Genomic DNA, 23,104 nt, shown 5'->3' with positions numbered 1-23,104 from the left:
ATCCATCCAGCTGCTCAGATATTCTCTCCTGAGAAAGCGGAACAATGCTGCACCACGACCCAGCGTTGCTGATCCTCATGGCCTGGCTCCTGCGGCACTAGAGTTTGGACACTAGTCCCTGTCGCTGGAGCGTAAGCAGATCCTTGCCAAAGCCAGGGCGTCCTCGGCGTTAACTTGTTACAGCCATAAATGGAAGCGCTTCACAGTGTGTTGCAGGACTCAGAAAATCACACTGCTGTGGGTGACAGCTCTGCAGCTCCTCCTGTACCTGCTTTCACTTGCCAAGGCTGGGCTGGCTCACGCCTCTATCAAAGTTAATCTGGCTGACATTTCCAGGTACACCTGGACGCCAGGCAAGCCCCCACTGTGATCACACAGGCTCACTAAGTAGTTCCTCAAAGGTCTCTTCTGGGTTTTCCCTCCGGTAAAGGCTCATGCCCCAGCTTGGGAGCTCAACGTGGTTTTGACTAAGCTCATGGGGCCTCCATTTTAACCGATGCATCAGGCCCCTCTTAAGTTTCTCTCATGGAAGATTGCTTTCCTGGTGGTCATCACCTCGGCCTCGGCAAGTCAGGGAAATCCAAGCCCTCTCCTGCAAGCAGCCATACTGGACTTTCCATGCCTGTACCTTTATGCCGAAAGGCCCTTCGGAATTTGCCCGTTTTTTCCCGCAAAACCTTTCTATGCCTGCTAAAAGGGTGTTGCATTCGCTGGACCTTGCTCGTTCCTTGAAGTTTTAGTGGTACGCACAATTTTCGGAAGACATCTCAACAAATTTTTGCCCAGTGTTGCATGGGAAGGCCATGCATAAGGCTTCCATTTCCAGGTGACTCTCCGGCTGTATCATGCACTGTCACCTGGCCAACCTATTCCAGGCCTGCCAAGACCCCATTCCACAAGGGTCATCGCAGCGACAACAGAGTTTCTCTCTGGTGTTCCCCTGCTTGACATCTGCAGGGCTGCTACGTGGAGGTCTACCCACACCTTCATAAGATTCTTTTTTTTAATTTGTTTATGGTGTTAAAAAAACCTTTACACAATCTTTTATCAATACATTTGTAAACAATTCATAGATTACAAAGAAGACAATGCTAAAAGGAAAGAAAACATCTTCAACTATACATTATAATCCGGTTACCTCAATTTCAACCATGCAATTATCTTAATACAATCACAAGCACCCCACATAATAATTAAAATGCGATATTAACATTAGAATAATTCATAGTTCGAGTTCCAATACGGATGGGTGTAGGACTTAGTAGCTTAAATAGATTTAAAACCATGCACCCTTTTCAGGGATAAAATGCAAAGACCCGATGTGCAAAGTAATATTTTTTGTATCTAATGTAGTCCATCATAGTTTTCCAATAAAACTGGTTTTAAATTATTTTGTCAAAGGAAAGAAAAAAACAAAAATACAAAGATAGAACACATAAACATCTTAAAATTCACCAACACATTAATCCATCCCCATATTAAAATATACCAAAATTCATCTAATGTGCAAAAAGTGAAAAAAAAAGTTTTATACCAGACGGATCATGTATCAATTTCCTTCCAGTTTAACAAATGAATGCAGCTTAAACAATTAACAATGAATCTTCCTTTAAATTCCTAGAATCTATAGCGTACTCTTATGATGCTCATAAAGATACACACAATACACTGTTAATCACAGTCCCAATTCGGCTTCACAAAAGGCATACCAGAGCGAAGGTAAGAGGTTCAAACTCCCCCCACATCATTCGCATCCATAAAAATTCCAGTGCATCCGCCCAGTCAGAGTTAATAAATTTGATCGGATGTAAAGTCCTTTAGTCTTTGAAATGCGGGCATTCCAGTACCAAATGCTTTAATGTTTCTATTGGCTCATTACAAATTGAAAATCAACGTTTGTAATGCAGGCCTGTTCTTTTTCATGCGACCAGTTCACCACCCTTTCCCGTGTATGGAACTGATTTAATTTAAAACTTATAAATAGAGCCTGTGAGGTGTCGCATGGAAAATAAATTATATATGCAGAACAAGGGACCCTTTTCCTAGCAAATTTGGCATAATTCTTGTAGGTGCTATAAATGTTCAGATCTTCAATTGTCTCTATCCAATCCTTCTCATATAATTTCTTTTTTTTACATAAGACGGGCGAATGAAACACCTAGATCATTAAGCAGTAGATTCATTCATTTGTTTTAGTCTGTTATAGATCTAGGACCACATCCTATCAACATTTCATAAAAATCAGAATAAAGTGTTTTTTCGGAAGGACAAGAATTTTTGCATAATTGCACAGTGCCCTCCACTCGAATCTACTTTCCAACGATATTAATCCAAATTCATGGCAAATCACACAATTGGGTACTGATGAAGCCAAGTGGATAGTTGATTTCATTAGGCTACCTTCAAGTGTATTAATATTGCACAGGCACATGTCTGTGTAATATATTAAGACTGCTTCAACTTTTTTATTCAGGAATTCAAGAAAGGGTAAAATCGAATATTTACAGAATTTTACAAAAATGATCTTCTTTTGAGACCGTAGATGCCGTGATTTCTCTTTTTAAGATTTCCGACCAGTATTTCACAGACTTAGCAATTACTCACTGAGTACCCCAGATTTATCAAATTTGCACATATGTCTATGCGACCATCTATCGTCCAATTAAGGGGGCTGATTTTTCTACCTGCCGTATAGATCATTATCTTCGTATTGCCCGCGTTTGGCCTAAGGTTATGTGCACTTGCAACATTTTCGAAAGCACATAATTTGTTTTGCAGGCCATACGGGATAAGATCCAAGAGAATAATATCTGTGAATGCAAGCCAGAGAATTCGACAAATTCCTAGTTTTACTGCGTACATATCATCAGCTACCTATATATCATCTACATCACTCAAATATAAATTGAATAGCGTGACAGCCAGATTACAGCCTTGTTTCAGGCCTACAAACATGGGGATAGACGCAGTAGTGGAGCCCTCATTGCTGAAAGTCACTTTATAGGATGTGTCAGTATGCCATTTTAAAATCCAGAAGATTAATTCTTTGGGAATTCCCATTTTATGCATTTAAGCCACAAGATCTCTAATAACAATATAGAATGGCGCTAACATATCGATACATTTCATACATATTGGAGTTGCATGTTTATTTTTAGTTTGTGCCAACATATGAGACATCTGTCGCATTTAAAATAGTGCTCATCCCCTCCCTAAAGTCAATTTCGTATTTTGAGAGCATATCATGGGAAGCAATATATTTCTCAAGTTGGTAAAGAATGAGTATAGAGAAAATGTTTGCAGCCGCATCCGTCAATTTGATCGGGCGATAATTATCAGGGGAGGTCGGGTCACCCTTTTTATATATAGGCACAATGATAGATGCCACCCAGGACTCAGGCATATTGACTGGGAGATATAATGCAGCACTGGCATGTGCTTCAATTTCTAGTGCCTCATGTTCTGATGTAACTAAAGCAACGCTATTCGCATCTGCCGATGTTGCGACAGATGAACGATTCATGCTAGTTGGTTCAATACATCTGCCACTACGCAGAACCGCACCGTCCACCATAGCATGCAAAATTGCAGATCAACTTTTATCGATCCAAGAAGTATAGAATCAGCAAGAACAAGAACAAATTGCCTCAATAGCGAGTCGCAACCAATTCGCCTAAAATGTAGGTCTTTGAAACCATGTAATACGATATGTTGGCACTGCTACAAAACTTCGCTATACCTAGGGATTGAAAATATTGAACAATGCATGCATTACACACTGTTCAAGTACAAGCAGGCACAGATAAAGTGTCACGCCACAATGCCTCTTAGTGTTATTAAATAAACAGTGCAGAGAATAACTATACCTGAGCCCCCAAGCCTCCAGCTTAACAGCTCACCAGCACAACAGTTCTATGGCACTTCGAATGCATGCGCGGAATGCGCGTGCACCTAACAATGTACAGGTTTTCTGGGGGGGGAGGAGCAGCGGCACGCAATGGATCTAAAGGGGGAAAAAAAGAAAAAAGGTATTCATGTGTACTACGTGGGCTGCGTACAACAACTGTAACCGCCCAGGTATAGCCCAGGCCAGGCCAGCCCAGCTCACACCTAGCCCAGCCCACACCCAATCCACCACGCCTTGTGTGCTACACGGAGCACAGTAAGTTTTACGTAAACAATAAATCCACTATTGTAGTTACTTTGGTGTTAGTCCATGAAAGTCCGGGCAGCGTTTCGCCTCTGTACGAAGCAGCCAGCATCCTCTTGTCCTTACAGCACAGGGCAGCAGTAGAGCAGGGGTCCAGATCAACAGCACAACACTTCTATGGCACTTCAAATGCACTTCACGAGATTCTACTGCGTCAACAGGAATTCCAGGTAGGAGTTCTGGGTCGGCCAAGCTGTGTTACGCAACCCGTTTGCTTGAGGTGAGTCTGTTCCAGGGGTAAGTGTATTTTTTCTGTTGAGCCTGGCCACCTCCCGTGACACTGTATATGTACTGCTGTGTAATCGTATTCATGAGCATGTGAATCCATGCCAGCCCTAATGCTGGAAAAGGAACAAGTTACTTTCTTGTGACTCTTTTTCTCCAGCATGGGTCTGGAATTGATTCATATGCGAAACTTCACTCCTGCCCCTCTGTGGCTCTTCTTGGTTCATACTGCCACTTTAAGTGGTCTGCCAAATCTGACAATCACCAGGGGTGGAGCTTACGAGGACGAGTGTCATTGGGTGGGGGCAGTATGACCCAAAGGAGAATGATTGGTTATAGAGGGGACTAGCAGTTTTCAGTCTAAAGGGAAACTGCTTTCTTTTTACTGAGGATTCCCAGCCTGACAGGGAATATTCATGAGAATGCGAATCTAAGCAAGACCCATGCTGGAGAACAGGAGTTACAGGTAAGTAACTTGTTCCTTCCCAGTCATCACTGTGGATTCTCCGGAGGTTGAGGTTGTTTCCTGGCTTGCCTGATCCTAGTTGCCCTGCATTGGGTGAGGAGGACGTGGTGCCTTGATCTTCTGGAGTTGGCAGTTTGCCCACCTCGCCAACCTCCTCAGAGGACGGACCTCTTGTCCAAATCAGGATGGGTGCTTCTCCTGAACCCAGAGTGCCTTGGTCTACATACATGGCTCTTGAAAGACTGAGGTATGCAGTTTGGGAACTGAAATATGAGGTGTTAAAGGTGCTGCTGGCTGCACACAGTCTACCAGGTCTATCTCTGTGTGGAGAAGATTTTAAGTATGATTTAAGGACAGTGGTGTAGACCCCTTGTTGGCCCACTTTGGTGGTCATGGAATTGTTCTCATCTCTGGCTAGGCTTGGTTTGCAGATAGGCACAATAAAGAGTTAGCTGGCCTCTTTATTTATTTTTTGAGATCGCCTGTGCATGGTTACTCCTCCATCCTTTAATCAGGCGTATGACCTATCTCGCTCTTTCACTATGAGTAGTTTCCCTGCTTCAACGAAACTAAAGGATGTCCGTGTCAGAATGTCCAAAAATAAACACTTCTCCGTCCTGTGTCCAAAATCCCATCCTGGACTTTAAGTTAAGTTTGTAAAGAAATGTGTACAGGGATAAAGTCTCTCAACTGGTCATTGATAGATTTTTCAATGTTCCAACTCAAAGTGCCAAAAAGGGTGCACAAACAAATGTTCAAAGTTCCACAATCCTCAGCAAGCAAGGAGGGAGGGTTTTCCTTCCCACTGAGTTCCTCTCACCCCCCCAAACCCCTCCACCCACCTTGTCTGTTCACTCACAATTTCTCGGGAAGTGTTCTTCCTCTACTACTTTATGTCGAGTACATAAACATAACAATAAAGGGGGTATGTTTCTTCCCTTTATTTCATTTCCCCAATATGACATTTTCTCTTCCAGGGTCTGTGAGTCTCTTTCCCTTTTGGACTGTACACATTCAAGAAGTTGATTCCCACAGACTGGTAGATATTGGGATACGGGCCCCAGATTTGTATTGCCTTGCAAACACTTCTTATTGTTGATTTTCTCTCATATAATTTTCCAAACCCATGGAGGGTCCAGTTCCCCTCCTTGGACTTCACACAAGTGTGGGGTTTCTTTTCCTTAGCTTTCCAACCCAGGGGCTTCTCTCTTGAGGAGAACCATCTCCGGTTCCGGAAGCACCTCAAAACCTTCCTCTTTGCTTCTGCTTTCTCTCTCCCTCTCCCCTGCTGAACAGCTAATTTAATTCCTCACTGAAACTGCACTGATCCTGCAACTGGACCACTCTAAAAACGGCCTTGGCCCTGAGCCCTGCCACTCTCCACTTGCACTGATGCCCTGGAACCCCTTTGCACTGCGGGACTGTCTCTGTATCCCTACAGCCCCCCTCCTCCCCCAGCACTTGTTCTGCACTTACCTCACACTTGCCACCAGCTGGCCCTATTTATTTATTTATTACGTTACGCCACTTACCTTGTACTGCACTTCCCCCCCCTCCCCTTTTCCCCCTCCCCCACCCCTGCACTTGCGCGATCTGAATGACACCTGGCCTAGTAAGATCGTTGTCTGTCTCCCCTTGTCCCCCCCCTCCCTGCCTCGTCGCGCCTTGAACCACATGTGTATAGGCACGTTACAAATATCATATCATATATCATATCTCAATTGGTCCTACTTTTAGTCAAGCGGGATATGGCCGTCTTCCCCTGATTTTCAGACAGCCAATGCATTTCTCTTGTTCATCAGCAACTTTTAATTGCAATTCTTCTCCCCCCAAGTTTCCCACATTCTTCACAGTTTAAGTTCACAGCCATGTATATTTAATTAACCAAGCCTGGGTGTATGGCTCCCTTCCCCTAGCTCTTACACACTCACGGGAAATTTTTCTTTTCTGTGCTTTCCACACTTTATTCAACTTTCCACTCCAAGAGGTATAATTACCTTCCCTTGGTTTTCCAACTTAACATAGACCTGCCTGGTATACTCTCCTGCTAGAACTTTAGAATGTTCTCTGTATTTGGGTGCAGGTCCCAGGCTCGCAATCACACTGCCTGGTTTACTCTTCTGCCAGGTTTTTCGCAATCTTCACCTCTAAGGAAAGAAGGGGGTATGCCCTCCCCCCCCCCCCCCCCCCCAAGTTCCTCCTTTCTTATAGTCCTTCATTGTCTTTTACTTTTGTGTACTTGTCCTTTAACTTCCCCAAGCATTGGGATTATTCAGAGCACTTAGTATGCAAACTGTGGGATTTTGTTCCCCACTTTAAGTGAGTAATATATTCCCAGAGCACAGCCGGTGTCCCAACCCTCCACTCACCGGCATTGTGATGGCTTCCTTGGCTTCTCCGCTCTCTTGGGTCCTTCTGCGTGTTCGGCTTCTCGTCACGGTGCGAGCGGCTCTGCCTTGCAGCAGAAGGGGTTTTGCCTGTCGCTCTGGCTTCCGTAGCTGGCGCAACGTTTCTCCACTGCCTCATGCCCCAGTTCGGCATCTCCGGTGCCCTCCGGGATGCGTCTCTTGGCCAGACCCCGACTTCCCTTCTCTTCGTGCCTTGGCTCCGCCTCGCACTCCACTCTTCGGGTTCCCAGCCTGAGCTAGTGAGATTTCTCTGCTCTCGTCTGGCGTCTCTGTGCTCGACTGCCCGGTCAACAGCTTGGCTTCTCTCCACTTCTCGACCCGCGTTGGGTGAAGTGAATCTCCTTCCATCTTGACAGTTCCTGCTTTTCAACATTGCGCCACCTCCTGGACTCCACAAACAACTAGAGCGTGTCTCCAGTTCTGTGCTCTGTATTGCTCCCCTGCTTCAATGTTGGAGTTCTACGATTGGTGAAGGTGGTTGAACTGCTCTACACCACAATAAGCCATAAAGGTGTGGGCGTTCTTCGGGAAAGTCATGTTCTTCCCTTCCCTTCCCTTCCCTGAAGGTTCTCTTCCCCCATGTGATCCTCCCCTGGACAGCCACCCCCAGGGTCTGGGATCAGGTAATAGCTGCCCTTCCGGCCATGTTTGAAGAGTTTTTCCCCTGAGAGGGAGTGATGACATCGCTAGATTCATCACAATTCCAAATTGTGGCCCATTTTTTGAATGTTTTGTAAATGTTTCCCCAACACAATTTGTTTTTCAAGCTTGCGACCTTAACTTGGTTCTAATCCAGCTGCTTTTGAGGCTTTACGTTCATTATCAATCAGACTACTTGTGCTAAAAATAGCATTTTTGTTTTCCATTACATCAGCGAGGCGCGTGAGTGGTTTTCAGGCATGCTTGTGTAAGCCACCATTTTTGAAATTCTTGAAGGAGAATGTTTTGTTAAAGGTCCGACCCAAATTACTTCCGAAAGTAGTGTTAGAATTTCACATTTCCCAGGGATGAGTTGCTCGCTTTCTTTCCGCCACCTCACCTAGCCAAGTAGGAGGAGAGACATTATAGTTTGGACCCCAAGAGGGCATTGAGTTCGGATCTGGCCAGGACAGCTTTTTTTGGTGGAATGGTCAACTGTTCGTTGCTTTCTAGCAAGCTATGTTGGGCCAAGTAGTGACTAAGCAGTCGACCTCTCGTGGATCATCCTGTGCATTGCAGAATGTCATGAGAGCAGGGAAGGAGTTTCTGCTGAATCTCCAGGCTAACTCTACCACGGGTGTGGCTGCCTAGTCAGCCTTGTAGAGGTGTGTGCCGGTTAGACATATTGTTCAATGAATTGCGTGTAGCAGCCTGAACAGTTTTTCTTAGCACTATAGTCTGGATTTGGCCTGGGGCAGAGATGCTCACTTCGGTAGGGCTGTGTTACAAAGTTTATTGCTGTAAAGGTTCTAGCCCAACTCCTGCTGTTGCTGCTTTGGGAGTCAGTTAAGATGAGTCTGTGGGAGAATGCTGTCCATTAAACTTTAAAATACTCACCAGTAATGTCAGTAATGTTTTTTTATGAATTCTTCCAGATTCCTCATCGCCCTTCCTTCCTGCCCCACAATCGCAGCTTACCTAACCTTCTTTGAACTTCTTTAATCTTCTTGTGGGTTAGTGATGGAAGAGTTATTGGTGCTATTGCGCATCGTGATCAGCCTAGTTTAAAAATATAAGGGTTTTCATGACAGTAGTACTTGCAGTATAACAGCAAAAAAAAGAATCTCCTGCATTTCCGTGCATGGGAACGCATTCCCTTGGCTGCTAAGCACAGCGACGTGAGGGAGGTGGTGTACTGAGGTATTAGGGTGCAATATATGCTAAATGCATGATCACCGACATCACGTCCGGAGCAAAGGCATGGTGGGGTCAAAGCGTGAATGAGTCAAGGAAACAACATTGAACCACAGTAAAACAAGATGGTCCAAAGGCCTATGTGAACGACCAGCGCAACTGCACAAGAGTTAGAAGTTTAAAAAGGCAGCGTTCAACATGAGAGTGTGAGGGAACCCGGACCAAGGACCCTCGATAAGAAGTAAATTAGATATAAGCAGTGAACTGCGCCAATTGACAATAATACAATAATAATTGAATTATGTTTTTAATTCCATTCCACAGCCTGACACGTGTTTCGAGCAAAGCTCTTTTTCAAAGGCTGTACATAGTAACAATTATACAACCAGTAACCCATTCATTAGTGATATACATCATGTCAATTGGGCAAACATCAAGGGGTAGCAAGGGAGATGGCCAGAAGAAATCAGGACATCATGGCATTAAATTAAAAGGAACATAGTATAATATAAGTCATTTTACATACAACATTTACCGTTTAAGCAGATGATCCATCCGGTTACAAACCCAAAAAAAGAAGAAAAAGAAACATAACATAATAAGATAATAAGAGATTAGGTGTGTGCGGTGGAAAATCAACCATAGATAACATAATTTGTAAATCAACTCAAGGACGACTGACTAGATAATTACCGTTGAACCTTGTCCAAAGGAAACTATACGGCAAAAAAGATAAATTAACAAGGATTATCTATTGTCATGTGCATTCAAATGCCAACAATTATCCCACAGTAGATATAAAATTTAGGTATAATTACCTTAATATTACTTGCGGTTGCAATAACCATTAATTAATTACTGCAAAAAGTCCACAGCCAAAAAGGAAAAGTTGCGCGTAGATAACACCAACCAACCAATTCAGGACGAGTCACGTATCCATTACCAATATTAAATTGGACAATTACCAAAAGAAAAAGAGAGGAAACCGGCTCTTAGTTAAATAAAATTAATTAATTACAACATAGGGATCATATCGAAAGAGCACAAAAGTTTCTTACCAGCCTTCCGGCAACAACAATGTACAAAGAGAGAGTGCGCGCGCGCAATGCATCTCGTAGTAGTTAAAAAGAGAAATAGATCGCATAGGCAGCAACAGCACAAGGCATACCGCGGCGGCCATGTTAGGTGAGGGAAAGAGCCGGTTATTGATTAGATCAATAAGGCCAAGTTATGTATAAAGCACACAATCTATCGGTGCTATACACCTGAACATCATAATTTAGTCGAAAATAAAGTTAAAGGTGAGCAATACATAGAGCGCACTTGTTAAGCTGATGATGAAAAGATTAGTCTTGGTAATGTATAAGAATATGTTATCACAGGTTGTGTATTCAGCCGCACACATCCATTAATACATCAAGAAAATATACAAACAATTAGGTATTCAGAAACGAAATTAAATAATATGAAGCACAGTAGTTCAGGTGTAGCTACCTAAGTATCAAAGACACCAAACCAACTCTAAATATAAAATTAAATCATAAGAACACATGAAATTCATGATCGGAATTAAGTCCAAAATTTACTAATCTGTGTTTACAAATAAGTCTAGCCTCTAATTGTCTAAGTTTAAGTTCCATATTGCCCCCTCTTTTTAATGGACGTATTTGAGACAGCCCAATAAATTTCAAAGCCTTGAAGTCATCGAGTTGATGTAAAGTCTGCCAATGTAATGCCAGTGGATATTTGGCATCCTGTTTGTGCAAAGAAGCCAAATGCTCCCGAATACGCATTTTGAGTGGCCTAATAGTGCTCCCGACATAAAATAAGCCACAGACACATATAATGCAATACACCACAAATTTTGTGTTACAATTAATGAATGAATTGATAACATGTTTACCTGTTGTACCAAAATCAAATGCCTCAGATTCAAATACATGTGAACACATGTTGCAACTCCCACATTTGTGAAACCCATTCGCACGACCCAGTTCTAACCATGTTCTAACAGTAGGTGCCGGTGCCATGAAAGAGGGGCATAGAAGATTTTTAAGAGTAGGAGCTCTACTAAAAACTATCGATGGATTAGGTTCCAATAATTTGGTGAGATCCTTGTCTAAATGGAGTAAGTGCCAATGACGTTTTAGTATAGCATACACCTCATTACTATCACTGGTGTATCTAGTGATCAGCCTAATTTTATTAAAGCGCGTATTAGCTGAGTTCGTTCTAGTTTTAGGTTTAAGTAAATCAGCCCTCTTCATACTGGACACTTCGCGTTCAACCTTAGTAAGAAGGTTTGGTTGATAACCCCGTTGTACAAATTGATCGCGAATAAACAGTTTTTCCGCATCAAAATCAGCATCCAGAGAGCAATTACGTTTGGCTCTAATATATTCACCTTTCGGAATGTTGTTAATAACAGAGCGTATGTGAGAACTAGATGAATGTAAAACTGCATTGACCGAGGTAGGTTTACGGAAAGTTTTAGTAATAAAACCCATAGGGGACTTAGAAATATTCAGGTCAAGAAAATCCACAGAATCATTTGAAACATGATGTACAAATTGCAAACCCCAATTATTGGCATTTAAAAATTTGACAAATTCATTTAGTTCAGCCACATTGCCAGTCCAAATCATAAAAACGTCATCAATATATCTTTTCCAAAGATATATTGACGGTGAAAAGACATTATCATGAAACACATATTGTTCTTCAAATTGGTGCATGAATATATTCGCTACAGAAGGAGCAAAACTGGCTCCCATTGCAATGCCAATCAGTTGTTGATAATATGTATCATTAAAAAGAAACACATTATTTTGCAGAGCACAAAGAAGAAATTCTTTGATCATTTCAATATGAAGATGGTATGATGCTGATTTGTGTCGGAAAATATAAGTAATGCTACCAATTGCTTTGTAGTGATCAATAGAAGTATATAATGATTTAACATCAAGTGTGACCAATAATATTTCAGAAGTACAAGGCAATTGTGCAAGAATTTCAAGAATATGCATAGTATCTCTTAAATATGTGGGTGTAGAATGGACCAAAGGTGCAATACATTCATTGACATACACTGATATAGGTTCCAAAATTCCCCCCTGGCCACTAATAATAGGTCTACCTTCAGGTATCTGATCAAATGTCTTATGAATCTTAGGAAGAAAATAAGCAGTTGGCATTGTGGGTTTATCAGAAAACAAAAAACATTTTTCCACATCTGTAATGATTCCTAATTTATACCATTTATCAATTAGAGAATGCACTTTATTACGTATTTGAGCAATAGGATTGTTTTTCAAAATGGCATAGCAACCTGGTGAGTTCAGATGGTCAAGTGCCATGGAGATATAATCAGCTTTGTCCATAATCACGACGTTACCGCCTTTATCAGCCTCCTTAATTACCAGCGAATCATTAGATGCTAATTTGTTCAGGGCGGAACGCTGTGCTATTGACAAATTAGAATTTGTGAATTGTGAACGAGAAGAGCAACGATCAACTAATGTGTGAATATCATTGGTCACAACCCGATAGAACGTATCTATAACGTTGTCATCTGACAGAATTGGAGTAAATTTAGATTTATTTGCAAATTCTTTAATTGTCAAATTACGATGCTGAATATCTAATTCATGCATCGTATCAAGAAGGTTAGATTCACTGTCAGACATTGACTCATCAATAGACATGAGTATATGGGTACTCATCATCGTTTGCAATGAAATTTCTGATAGTGCAGCGACAGGTGTCGTAGGAGAGTATTGTTTGACCTGTGTAGCAAAAAACTTCTTGAGCTTCAGCTTTCTGATAAATTTAAATAGATCAATTTGAACCTGCACGATATCCTTAATGCAGGATGGAGCAAATGATAATCCTTTATTTAGCAATGAGTGTTCTTCTGGAGAGAGCTGATATTGACTTAAATTATGAATTAAATTTATCTGAACTGCTTCTGAACGGTTTGATTCTGTATTGATTTCTGATATGAGGCTCTGGTTAGCCGTTGACCTAGTGGAGCGGCGTTGACGCCGCCTATGTTGGCCGCCCCTTGATCCCCTTGGTTTGGACCGAGCGTTGCGATATTGGCAGTGGGTGGTAGACGAAACCTGACCTGTTTCCTGATAGCCTCTTGTCTGTTGCCCTTTTTGAATCTTCTCATCTGTTCCAAAAAAGGTGCCGGAGATAAGCTAGATGGTTCTGACAATTCAACAGATTCGGCATCTTCTTCATCCCGTGATTCGTCATCACGAGGTGTATTCCCTAAGGCATTTCTGTTAACAGATCGATCTGAATCACTTTCGACATCAGAACTGACAGGTGAAGAAGCCGCACTACTATTCCGCGATCTCGACACTTCATCAAACTTAGGTTGATAAGTGTAGACCCGGTTGTCTCGATAATCCCTATCATCTCTTGAAAATTTCCTGCATTTTCTCATTTTAACCTCATCCTGATGCCTTCTCAGTATATTATACATTGTTTTAAAATTTTTATCAATAGTTGCGGCAGGTGCATCAAATAATTGAATTTCTTGTTTGAGTACGTCAATCTGTTGGACAATACGAGAATGTGCTCTTTTTGCATGTTCAATAAGTAGAAGTAACATTTTGTTAGAGCTGTTGGTGAGGTTAGTTTCCCATTCCACTGCCAAATCATTATCCTGAGGATCTTCAAAATCCGGTAAGATAAGAATACGCAGACCTCTTGGTATTTTATTTTCTTGAGTATAGTGTTGCAACGTGGTCATTTCCCAAAATTTATTGATTTCTCTAATGCTCAACCTCTCAAGCTTAATGAATTTAGATCTAAGATCCTCAGTAATATTCGGTAAACGTTTGAACGGGTTCAAAGTAGAACCCCGAGGTGCGAATAGTGCTTTAATATCCGCATCTCTAGTGAGAATATATTCTGCTGCTTCAGCCATGATTTAATGAAGAGTACAATGCACTGCTGCTGGGTTCAAGACCTGAAATTGACAGTAAAACAAGATGGTCCAAAGGCCTATGTGAACGACCAGCGCAACTGCACAAGAGTTAGAAGTTTAAAAAGGCAGCGTTCAACATGAGAGTGTGAGGGAACCCGGACCAAGGACCCTCGATAAGAAGTAAATTAGATATAAGCAGTGAACTGCGCCAATTGACAATAATACAATAATAATTGAATTATGTTTTTAATTCCATTCCACAGCCTGACACGTGTTTCGAGCAAAGCTCTTTTTCAAAGGCTGTACATAGTAACAATTATACAACCAGTAACCCATTCATTAGTGATATACATCATGTCAATTGGGCAAACATCAAGGGGTAGCAAGGGAGATGGCCAGAAGAAATCAGGACATCATGGCATTAAATTAAAAGGAACATAGTATAATATAAGTCATTTTACATACAACATTTACCGTTTAAGCAGATGATCCATCCGGTTACAAACCCAAAAAAAGAAGAAAAAGAAACATAACATAATAAGATAATAAGAGATTAGGTGTGTGCGGTGGAAAATCAACCATAGATAACATAATTTGTAAATCAACTCAAGGACGACTGACTAGATAATTACCGTTGAACCTTGTCCAAAGGAAACTATACGGCAAAAAAGATAAATTAACAAGGATTATCTATTGTCATGTGCATTCAAATGCCAACAATTATCCCACAGTAGATATAAAATTTAGGTATAATTACCTTAATATTACTTGCGGTTGCAATAACCATTAATTAATTACTGCAAAAAGTCCACAGCCAAAAAGGAAAAGTTGCGCGTAGATAACACCAACCAACCAATTCAGGACGAGTCACGTATCCATTACCAATATTAAATTGGACAATTACCAAAAGAAAAAGAGAGGAAACCGGCTCTTAGTTAAATAAAATTAATTAATTACAACATAGGGATCATATCGAAAGAGCACAAAAGTTTCTTACCAGCCTTCCGGCAACAACAATGTACAAAGAGAGAGTGCGCGCGCGCAATGCATCTCGTAGTAGTTAAAAAGAGAAATAGATCGCATAGGCAGCAACAGCACAAGGCATACCGCGGCGGCCATGTTAGGTGAGGGAAAGAGCCGGTTATTGATTAGATCAATAAGGCCAAGTTATGTATAAAGCACACAATCTATCGGTGCTATACACCTGAACATCATAATTTAGTCGAAAATAAAGTTAAAGGTGAGCAATACATAGAGTCCTTTTAATTTAATGCCATGATGTCCTGATTTCTTCTGGCCATCTCCCTTGCTACCCCTTGATGTTTGCCCAAGTGACATGATGTATATCACTAATGAATGGGTTACTGGTTGTATAATTGTTACTATGTACAGCCTTTGAAAAAGAGCTTTGCTCGAAACACGTGTCAGGCTGTGGAATGGAATTAAAAACATAATTCAATTATTATTGTATTATTGTCAATTGGCGCAGTTCACTGCTTATATCTAATTTACAACATTGAACCACACTATGCCCCCTGTCAAAATATTCGAAGCAGCTGACGCTGAGGGGATGATCCATCAAGATGAGGAATCTGTGGGATAAGAATCCATAGAAAGAAAATTACCGGTAAGTAATTTATCCCTCTTTAGGATTTCATAGAAAGTAACTGTTGCAAGTGTTTACTAAATGATTTCTATAAGATGTACAATATTAATTGTCATAGCTCTTGAGAAAGATTAGCGGAATGCCCCTCAACTAGAACTTGATACACATTACTGTGCCATTGCTTCAACTTTCACTGTTAGGGTTCAACTAGAAAAGAGCAGTGAAAACCTGTCAAATGTTTTTATATAGGCTTTTCTTGTAAACCACATGGTATGATATTCTGTTGGGGAGAACTTCAAGCATTTAATGGGGGCCTTCATTTTATGATTTATTTCAGTCTGTTTCCAAGATCCTGGATGCTGCTAGCTTGGAGCTGCTAAACGAGAGCAATAGAAGGTCTCTGAAGAAGCTGGCATGCCAAGCTGACTCCACCGAACAGATTGATGAAACCATATTAACGTGATGAGCACAACTTGGACCTGAGGAGAAACATCATTAAACCACCCACTGCATCAACACCTGGGCTCCAAATCAAGCAAATGTTTTCATTTTCGAAAATACATTCATTGTGAAGGCACAAAAAAAGGGAGCTTGCCAGTGCAAATTTGGCTAGTCGTTTGTACCAGAAGGGATTGCTTTACTCAAGCATCAACAAGCCAAAAATCTAAAATTAGCCGAATAAGTGAAGGCATTCGGGCAGGTCTACCTATACCGATCACCTAATTGCACTTGGCCACCCGGACTAGCTTGAAAGTCAGGCCAGTTACTCCACGCTGTTTCCTTGAAGAGATCTGTTCGAAAGTTTTTGCCCTCAAGTCAAAAATGCCAATTGTGCATTACCCCCATGTACCAGACACAGGCAACGTGTGAAAGTGGACTTTGTTTTCCTGTTCTGCTCATGTGCTGTTTTTGATGGGTGGAATATGAAACTGTATTTTATTTGCCTTAGAAAGTCAAATCTCAGTGCCGGATTCAAACAAAATACCAGCTGCTCACATGAATGATTAATAAATGGTTTGATTTATCCAGGTGGCTTAAATGGGTTATTTCATTGCTGATTTTGTCTCCCTCTGATTTGAGGCCACACAGGCACAACATTCTTATCATTTGCACCATGAAATACCTTGTCTATAGGCGCATTATAAATACCCAATAAATAAAATGATGGGATCCCAGCTTAAACACTGATGCAAAATCAGCACACCCTTTCATAATTGTCGATTTACCAAAGTCGTGGCCTATAAGATAATGCTCATTGCTTACCTGCCTCTTCTCCAGTGAAATGAACCTCTCCTACCCCTTCTCTTCTTGAACCATGCACCAAGAGGCTGCGAATTGGCAGGAGCTGTACTTTATAAAATCACTTTACATCAATTGCACATAAAGTGTCAGTGTTGCGAAAGTAGCTACCACATTGTCACACTTCTCTACAAACAAAACATTCTCGTATCCCTCTCACTCTGAGACTGGATGGGATCAAGATATCAGTTGTCGCGTGTGGGTTTCAGGTGTGTCTGTGAGTCATCTGGTGTGGGGCCCGAGAACGGATTACTTATACACGTTAAGGATGGGTGTCCATTCCCTTTTTCTGCTTAGGTTGAGTTCATGCAGGGCTCCCGTAATGTTCTCCATCTCATATATTTCTTTGGCCTTCTGGGCCAAAGAGTTTTGTGAGGGGAGGGTCTGATACTTCCACTTTATCGTGATGCAAACCCTAGCGGCCAGTAGGAGGAAGTGCGGCATATACGGAAGCCTCGAGCATCAGCCCTCCCGTTCTTCAAGGCCAAATAGGACTAGTGTGGGGTTGCAATCACGTTCCATCCAGTCTAATTGTTTAATCCAGGCCAGCACCTCTCTAGTATGCCTGTGCCTTCGGGCAGGACCACCACATGTGCCAGTAGTCCGTTTGTTCACTGCTTCCTCTCCTACATATTGGGCTCGATTGTCTGAACATCTTGGATAGGCAATGGTTCTTGGATCTCATTTCTAATAGGGTGGGCCCAGATGTTGCTCATGGGTGAGGGCCAGGTTGTTTGTCCCTTTATTCACTTTTGTTCCACCAATGCTTCAGGAGCGGACCCAGCATTCTGTGATTGATGACTTTACTTGAGAATGCCGACTTTGGGGCCCAGAGCCATTCCCCCAGTGTTACTGGCCATTTCAATTTCCAACCATTGTTTGTTTTTGTCTCCTCTCAGGTGCGGCACCATGGCCCTAAATTGGGATGCACGAGAGTAAGTATAACAGTCCGGAAGGCCCACTGCCCCATCCTCCTTATCTTGTGTAAGGGTGTTGCAGGCAACCCGTTGTTTCTTCCCTTGCCACAGGAACCTGGTAATTTTGGTTTTTAGATCGGCAAAGTGATTCCCTGGGATTTCGATTGGGAGCATTTGGTATTGATAGAGGATCTTGGGGAGGATTACCATCTTAATTGCGTTTAGGCGTCCTAACCAAGAGATTGTCATTTTCGCCCATCTATCTAAGTCCGGCTTTACCTCCGTCATGAGGGGAGGGAGATTGGCCTAGTAAAGGTCCTTTGCTTCTCTCGTGATGTTGATACCCAGATATTTTAGTGTTCATAGAGCGACCGGGACTCCCTGGATGGTCGGGCTCTCCTCAGTGGCATCTCTCGGGTAGTTTCATGGGAAAAGTGTTGATTTGCCTGTGTTGACTTTCAAACCTGCCCATTTTCCCATATTCTCTTATGGTTTGTAGGATTCTCGGAATGGAGGCTGAGGGATTAGCCAAGTACAGGAGCAAGTCATCAGTGAACATTGCCAACTTGAATTCATAGTCCCCAACTTTAATCCCTTCAATAGTTGGGTCCTTTCTGATCATGTTCCCCAGGGGTATGGACAGAGCGTATAGGAGGGGGGAGAGCGGACATCCCTGCCTAGTTCCCCTAGTGAGGGTAAATTCCCTTGATATTTTGCCTTTGACTACCACCCTTCCCTTGGGGGCCTTATATAGCGCTTTTATCCCTTTCATGAACCTCTCCCCAAAGTCCATGCTCTCCAGTGTGACCCATAGGTACTCCCACGCCACCCAATCAAAAGCCTTTTGTGAGTCAAGACTGAGTAGAGCCTGTCCTTACCCTTCCCTCCTCGAGTGCTTCATAATATCTAGGGTTTTGCGCATGGCGTCTGCCCTTTGCCTCCCTTTTATAAAACCCACCTGATCCGGGTGGTTCAGGCGAGGGTTGATACCTTCCATGCGTGTGGCTAGTTGTCTTGTGTACATTTTTGTATCTGTGTATAATAGCGATATGGGGTGTTATGACTTACAGCTGGTGGGATCTTTTCCCACTTTAGGGATGACTACTATATGGGCTTTTGTGAAGGAGGGTGGGACTACGCAGGTGTCCTGTATTTGGTCGAATAACTTAGTCATGTGAGGGACCAGGGTGTCTGCGAATATTTATCGCCGCTTTTACTTCTTCAGGAGTGAAGGGGGAATCGAGAGTGGCCCACTCTGCCTCGGTCAGTTGTCATCCTTGTCCAGGCTATGTATTCTTGCATCTCTATTTTCTCCCCGAAGCCTAGAGTTTTATTAAGCTCCTCATAGTATTTTGAGAAATGGTTGGCTAAGTCACCCAGGGTTGTTGCCCAGCCTCCCTGATCTACACTGACTCGCTCGACCCATCGCTCGTCCCTCTGAGCTCTCAGTCTGGATGCTACGATTTATCCGCCTTATCTCCCTTTCCATAGAATTTTTGCTTTAAAAATTTCATTTTACGTATTGACCCCTACCCCTAGTGCCTGTAGGTCTGCCCTTTTTTGCTTAAGGGTTATCGGGTGCTCCTACCGATAAATCCCATGGGAATGTAGGGAGTGTTCTAAATTTTTAATTTCTTTTACCCAGTTTCTCCTCCTGTGGCCCCCATTCTCATTTCTTCTTGGCTCCTTCCCTCATCAGGGTGCCCCTGCACATGGCCTTCCCTGCCTCCCGTAGAATTGTGCCACCTACCTCCCCATTGTCATTGATTAGAAAGTATTCTTCAATGGCTGCTTTTAGTTCCCCCGCGAAGAGCTTATCTCACCAGAGGTATTCATTGCAGCACCACCTGGAGTCCCGTCCCCCTATGCCGTCTCAAGGGTCATGGTCCAATCAATGACTTAAGTCCTTGAAAGAGAGGAAATCGAAGCTTGCTCTAGGTCGCTTTGCTTCTAATTGATTCTTTCCTTCCACGGATTTCTCATCTATAATGCCATATCCACAGCACAGACAGATTTCCGCTGCCAGCGGGCGTAGCGCGGCTATGTCACCTCCAACAAACATGTCAGGGCCAGTATGTGTTGCAATGTGTTTTTTCTACACTCTGTTTGCTTCATGAACACGCCCTCTGAATCTTCGAATATCGTTGTCGCCATGCCCAACCCTGCAAAGGCTGCAGGGTTCAAACATTGCGTGGATTGCGTCAGGCAGATGTCGGTTTCAGATCTGCAACATATTTGTTTATACTGCTTGGGCGAGGAGCACAATACCGAGGATTGTGAGTCTTGTCAGTCCATGCACCCAAAGGCCCTCTGGGAACAGGCGTCAAAACGTTGTACCTTCATTCAAAAAACGAAGGGCGATGTTGCTTGGTCTCGTTTGAGTTTGCGCAGACTGTCTGTCCGAGGAGAGGAGCCCTCCGCGTAAGGAAAAGATGAAACCACTCACCAAGAGATCCCACTCTAAGTGGATCCACGCACCAGTATTCCTCCACCTCTTCCAAATAGAAAAGTCACAGACACAGAGGTTCCCCAGAGCTGAATAAGGTACCTTTTCCTACCCAGTCTTCCACCCCAGAGGAATGGGAACATTTTCTCCAAAGGATACTCAACATCTCATCAAAGTCATCGGGCCTATTCATGCAGCAGCCCTCTGCATCTTCAGCAAGGGGTCAAGGTTTTTGTCCCTCAGGCTTGAACGCTCCATGGGGTCGAGGCCAGGCTGCCCCGAGGAGACTGCAGGGAAGGTTCTTCCCAAGGGGTAGTGATAGGTGCCCCCGGAGGAGTCCCTTCAGAGGCCTCAAGGGGTAAAACCTCTGTGAGGTTTTCTGCCACGGTTACCCTGTGGAGTGGGGTTGGGAGGGGGGGGGGGGAGTCATTTTCTCTGTTCAGCAAGGAATGGGTCAAGACAGTGCCCGACGTTTTGCCTTACAGGTTGTTAAACGGGGTTAATGTCATGCAGCATCCTCAGGACCACAGCCCTTGTCGGCACCTTGCCTCCGGATCCCATCCTCTTGGAGGAGGTCCATCAGCTTCTCTCGAAGAGTGCGATGGAACTGGTACAGCGCTCGGAACAAGGAGAGTGTTGGTACTTGTTAACATGGATTTCTAAACTCTGGCCTGGTGGACAGAGTTTGGGAGGCCACCCTGGATACAGTGAACAGGGGCAACTCTAGAAGTTCAGCCAAGCCAATCAAGGTAGCGTGGAGAGTGGTCAAGGCTTAGTCTCCGGAGAGATGAGTGATTTCGGGGGTCCACAACGAGTCCACACAATGAGCAATAAAGAATTCCACTAACATAGTAAGTACAAAATGACTATATTTATTATTGGCCAAAGAACACACTAAAAAATTAGTCTCAACTGGTATTACTATCACACAATACTAATAATATTAAACGTATATAAGGCTTGTGGATCTGCTTAGAATCACATGCTATACATAGGCTGACATCTAGTGGTAGCTGCAGAGTATTGCAAATGAAGATTTTGAAGTTGGAAAAGGGACGTCGACAGGGTGTGTTTGTAATTCAATCTCTAGTGTGACGTTGACTGTACCCATTATCCCTCACGTGTTGAGATCCTTCAGATTATTTTTTTCCACCATCGTGGTTAGTTGTGTGCCGCGCAGAGTCCTCTAGGAAAGCTACTTTGGAGTAAATATCTCGTAATTACTACTTTACCGGTAACCGCTTGATGCTACATCTCGACGGAAGACCCTTCAAGAAACGAAACAGACAATCGTTCCAGCAACGGGCTTCGGCCTACACCTGGCTTCAGCCTAGCAGTCGGGAGATTGGGGGGTACTGATCCTTTCATATAGAGCATGCCTACCTCCTTTACCTGTTTCTACTGCTATTGTCTTGCTGCCCTTTATTTCACTTTCCATCATGAAGCACACTCTGAGCTAGACTTTAAAGCTAATTATAAATCGGCTCTCCTTCTCAAAATGCCATAAAAAGTGCCAAGTCTCACTATTATGCAGTTCGCCTCACATCTGCCGCCTGCTCGTCACATGAGATTTTTAAGATAGCTAAGGAGCTGACGATACCCCCCCCCTCTCTCTCGCCCTCAAGTAGGTTGCGACCAAATCGTCACTTTCTCTCAGGAAAAAATAGTTAAGATTAGGAATGCCATTGGCGGAGCACAATTGTGTGCTTCTAATATTACTGTGGTTTCACCAGCTCACCTGGAAGAAACATCTTCCATGTTCCTTTTTAACCCAGTGACTGAGATTTTGGCGGATGCCATTGCCAAATTGAAATCGGTGTTGCCTTTGGACCCTATCCCTCTACGTCTGATCCAAGCCCTTCCGTACGTGTCTCTTTTTTTACTTCTGTTCATGGCTACTCTCTCACGGGGTTATCCTGTCGTCCTTAAAACATGTTGTTTCTCCCCTGTTGAAAAAGCCCCAACTTAATCCTGCCCTCCCTAACAGCTATCGTCCTATTTCGCTGCTGCTTATCCTTCTGCAACTCATTGAGACCATTGTTACCCTTCAAGTCTCCAGTTTCTTAGAAACTGAAGGCCATCTTCACCCCTGCCAGGCCGGTTTCTGCCCACTCATGGGTACTGAGTCAGTCATCTCAGTGCTCGATGATTTGGCACTTATGCAAGATCGCGGAGACGTCGGAGTCCTTATCCTCGACCGGCCTTCGCCGCGATCGACCATGTGATCTTGGTCTAGCGTCTTAAACCGACCGGCATGGCAGGCATACATTTAGCCTGGTTTGGGTTCTTCCTTGCAGAGCGCCAGCAGACTGTGTCTCGGTTTCCTTTTCTTCTCCACTCTTTTTTCAGTACCATGTGTAGTCCCCCAAGGGCTCCTCTCTATCCCCTCTGTTTAACGTATACCTGCGCCTCTTGCTGACCTGGTTTCATCTCACAGCGTATGTTTTTATACGTACGCTGATGACAGTTGATCTTCTGCCTCAGTGCCCAGGCTTCAGACCCCTGCCCTATTTGGGCCTGGATGGCGAAAAACTGGCTGAAGCTAAATGGGGGGGGGGGGAACTGAGGTCCTTGTAGTGGGCTCCAGCAACCCCTAGACCTACTGGAATTTTGACTTTTGGCTGGACACTTTCGGCCTGTGTCTTGTCCCTAGTAGCTGTGTGAAAAGCCTAGGGATAAAACTTCTTTGTTCGGGGTCACGAGAGGCTCAGATCCCCTCAGTTTGTAAGGCCCGTTTCTTGAAACTGAAAATACT

At 43.3% G+C, this 23,104-nt stretch overlaps 1 protein-coding gene across 1 annotated transcript in view; it reads left to right on the top strand.

Moving 5' to 3' along the window:
* Positions 1–16,713, top strand: part of GCN1 (GCN1 activator of EIF2AK4) — a 1,783,851-nt gene extending 1,767,138 nt beyond the window's left edge. The window contains exon 58 of the mRNA XM_069619734.1: positions 16,025–16,713. Within this exon, the coding sequence (XP_069475835.1) occupies positions 16,025–16,150 (126 nt within the window). The 3' untranslated portion in view covers positions 16,151–16,713. The remainder of the gene's footprint in view (positions 1–16,024) is intronic.
* Positions 16,714–23,104: the final 6,391 nt, after the last annotated feature.

Source organism: Ambystoma mexicanum, chromosome 10, assembly GCF_040938575.1.
Source record: "Ambystoma mexicanum isolate Mex_15411 chromosome 10, UKY_AmexF1_1, whole genome shotgun sequence".
Classification (NCBI taxonomy): Eukaryota; Metazoa; Chordata; class Amphibia; order Caudata; family Ambystomatidae; genus Ambystoma; species Ambystoma mexicanum.
The sequence above is the reverse complement of the archived record's forward strand: the minus strand, read 5'-3'. Positions and strand labels throughout refer to the sequence as shown.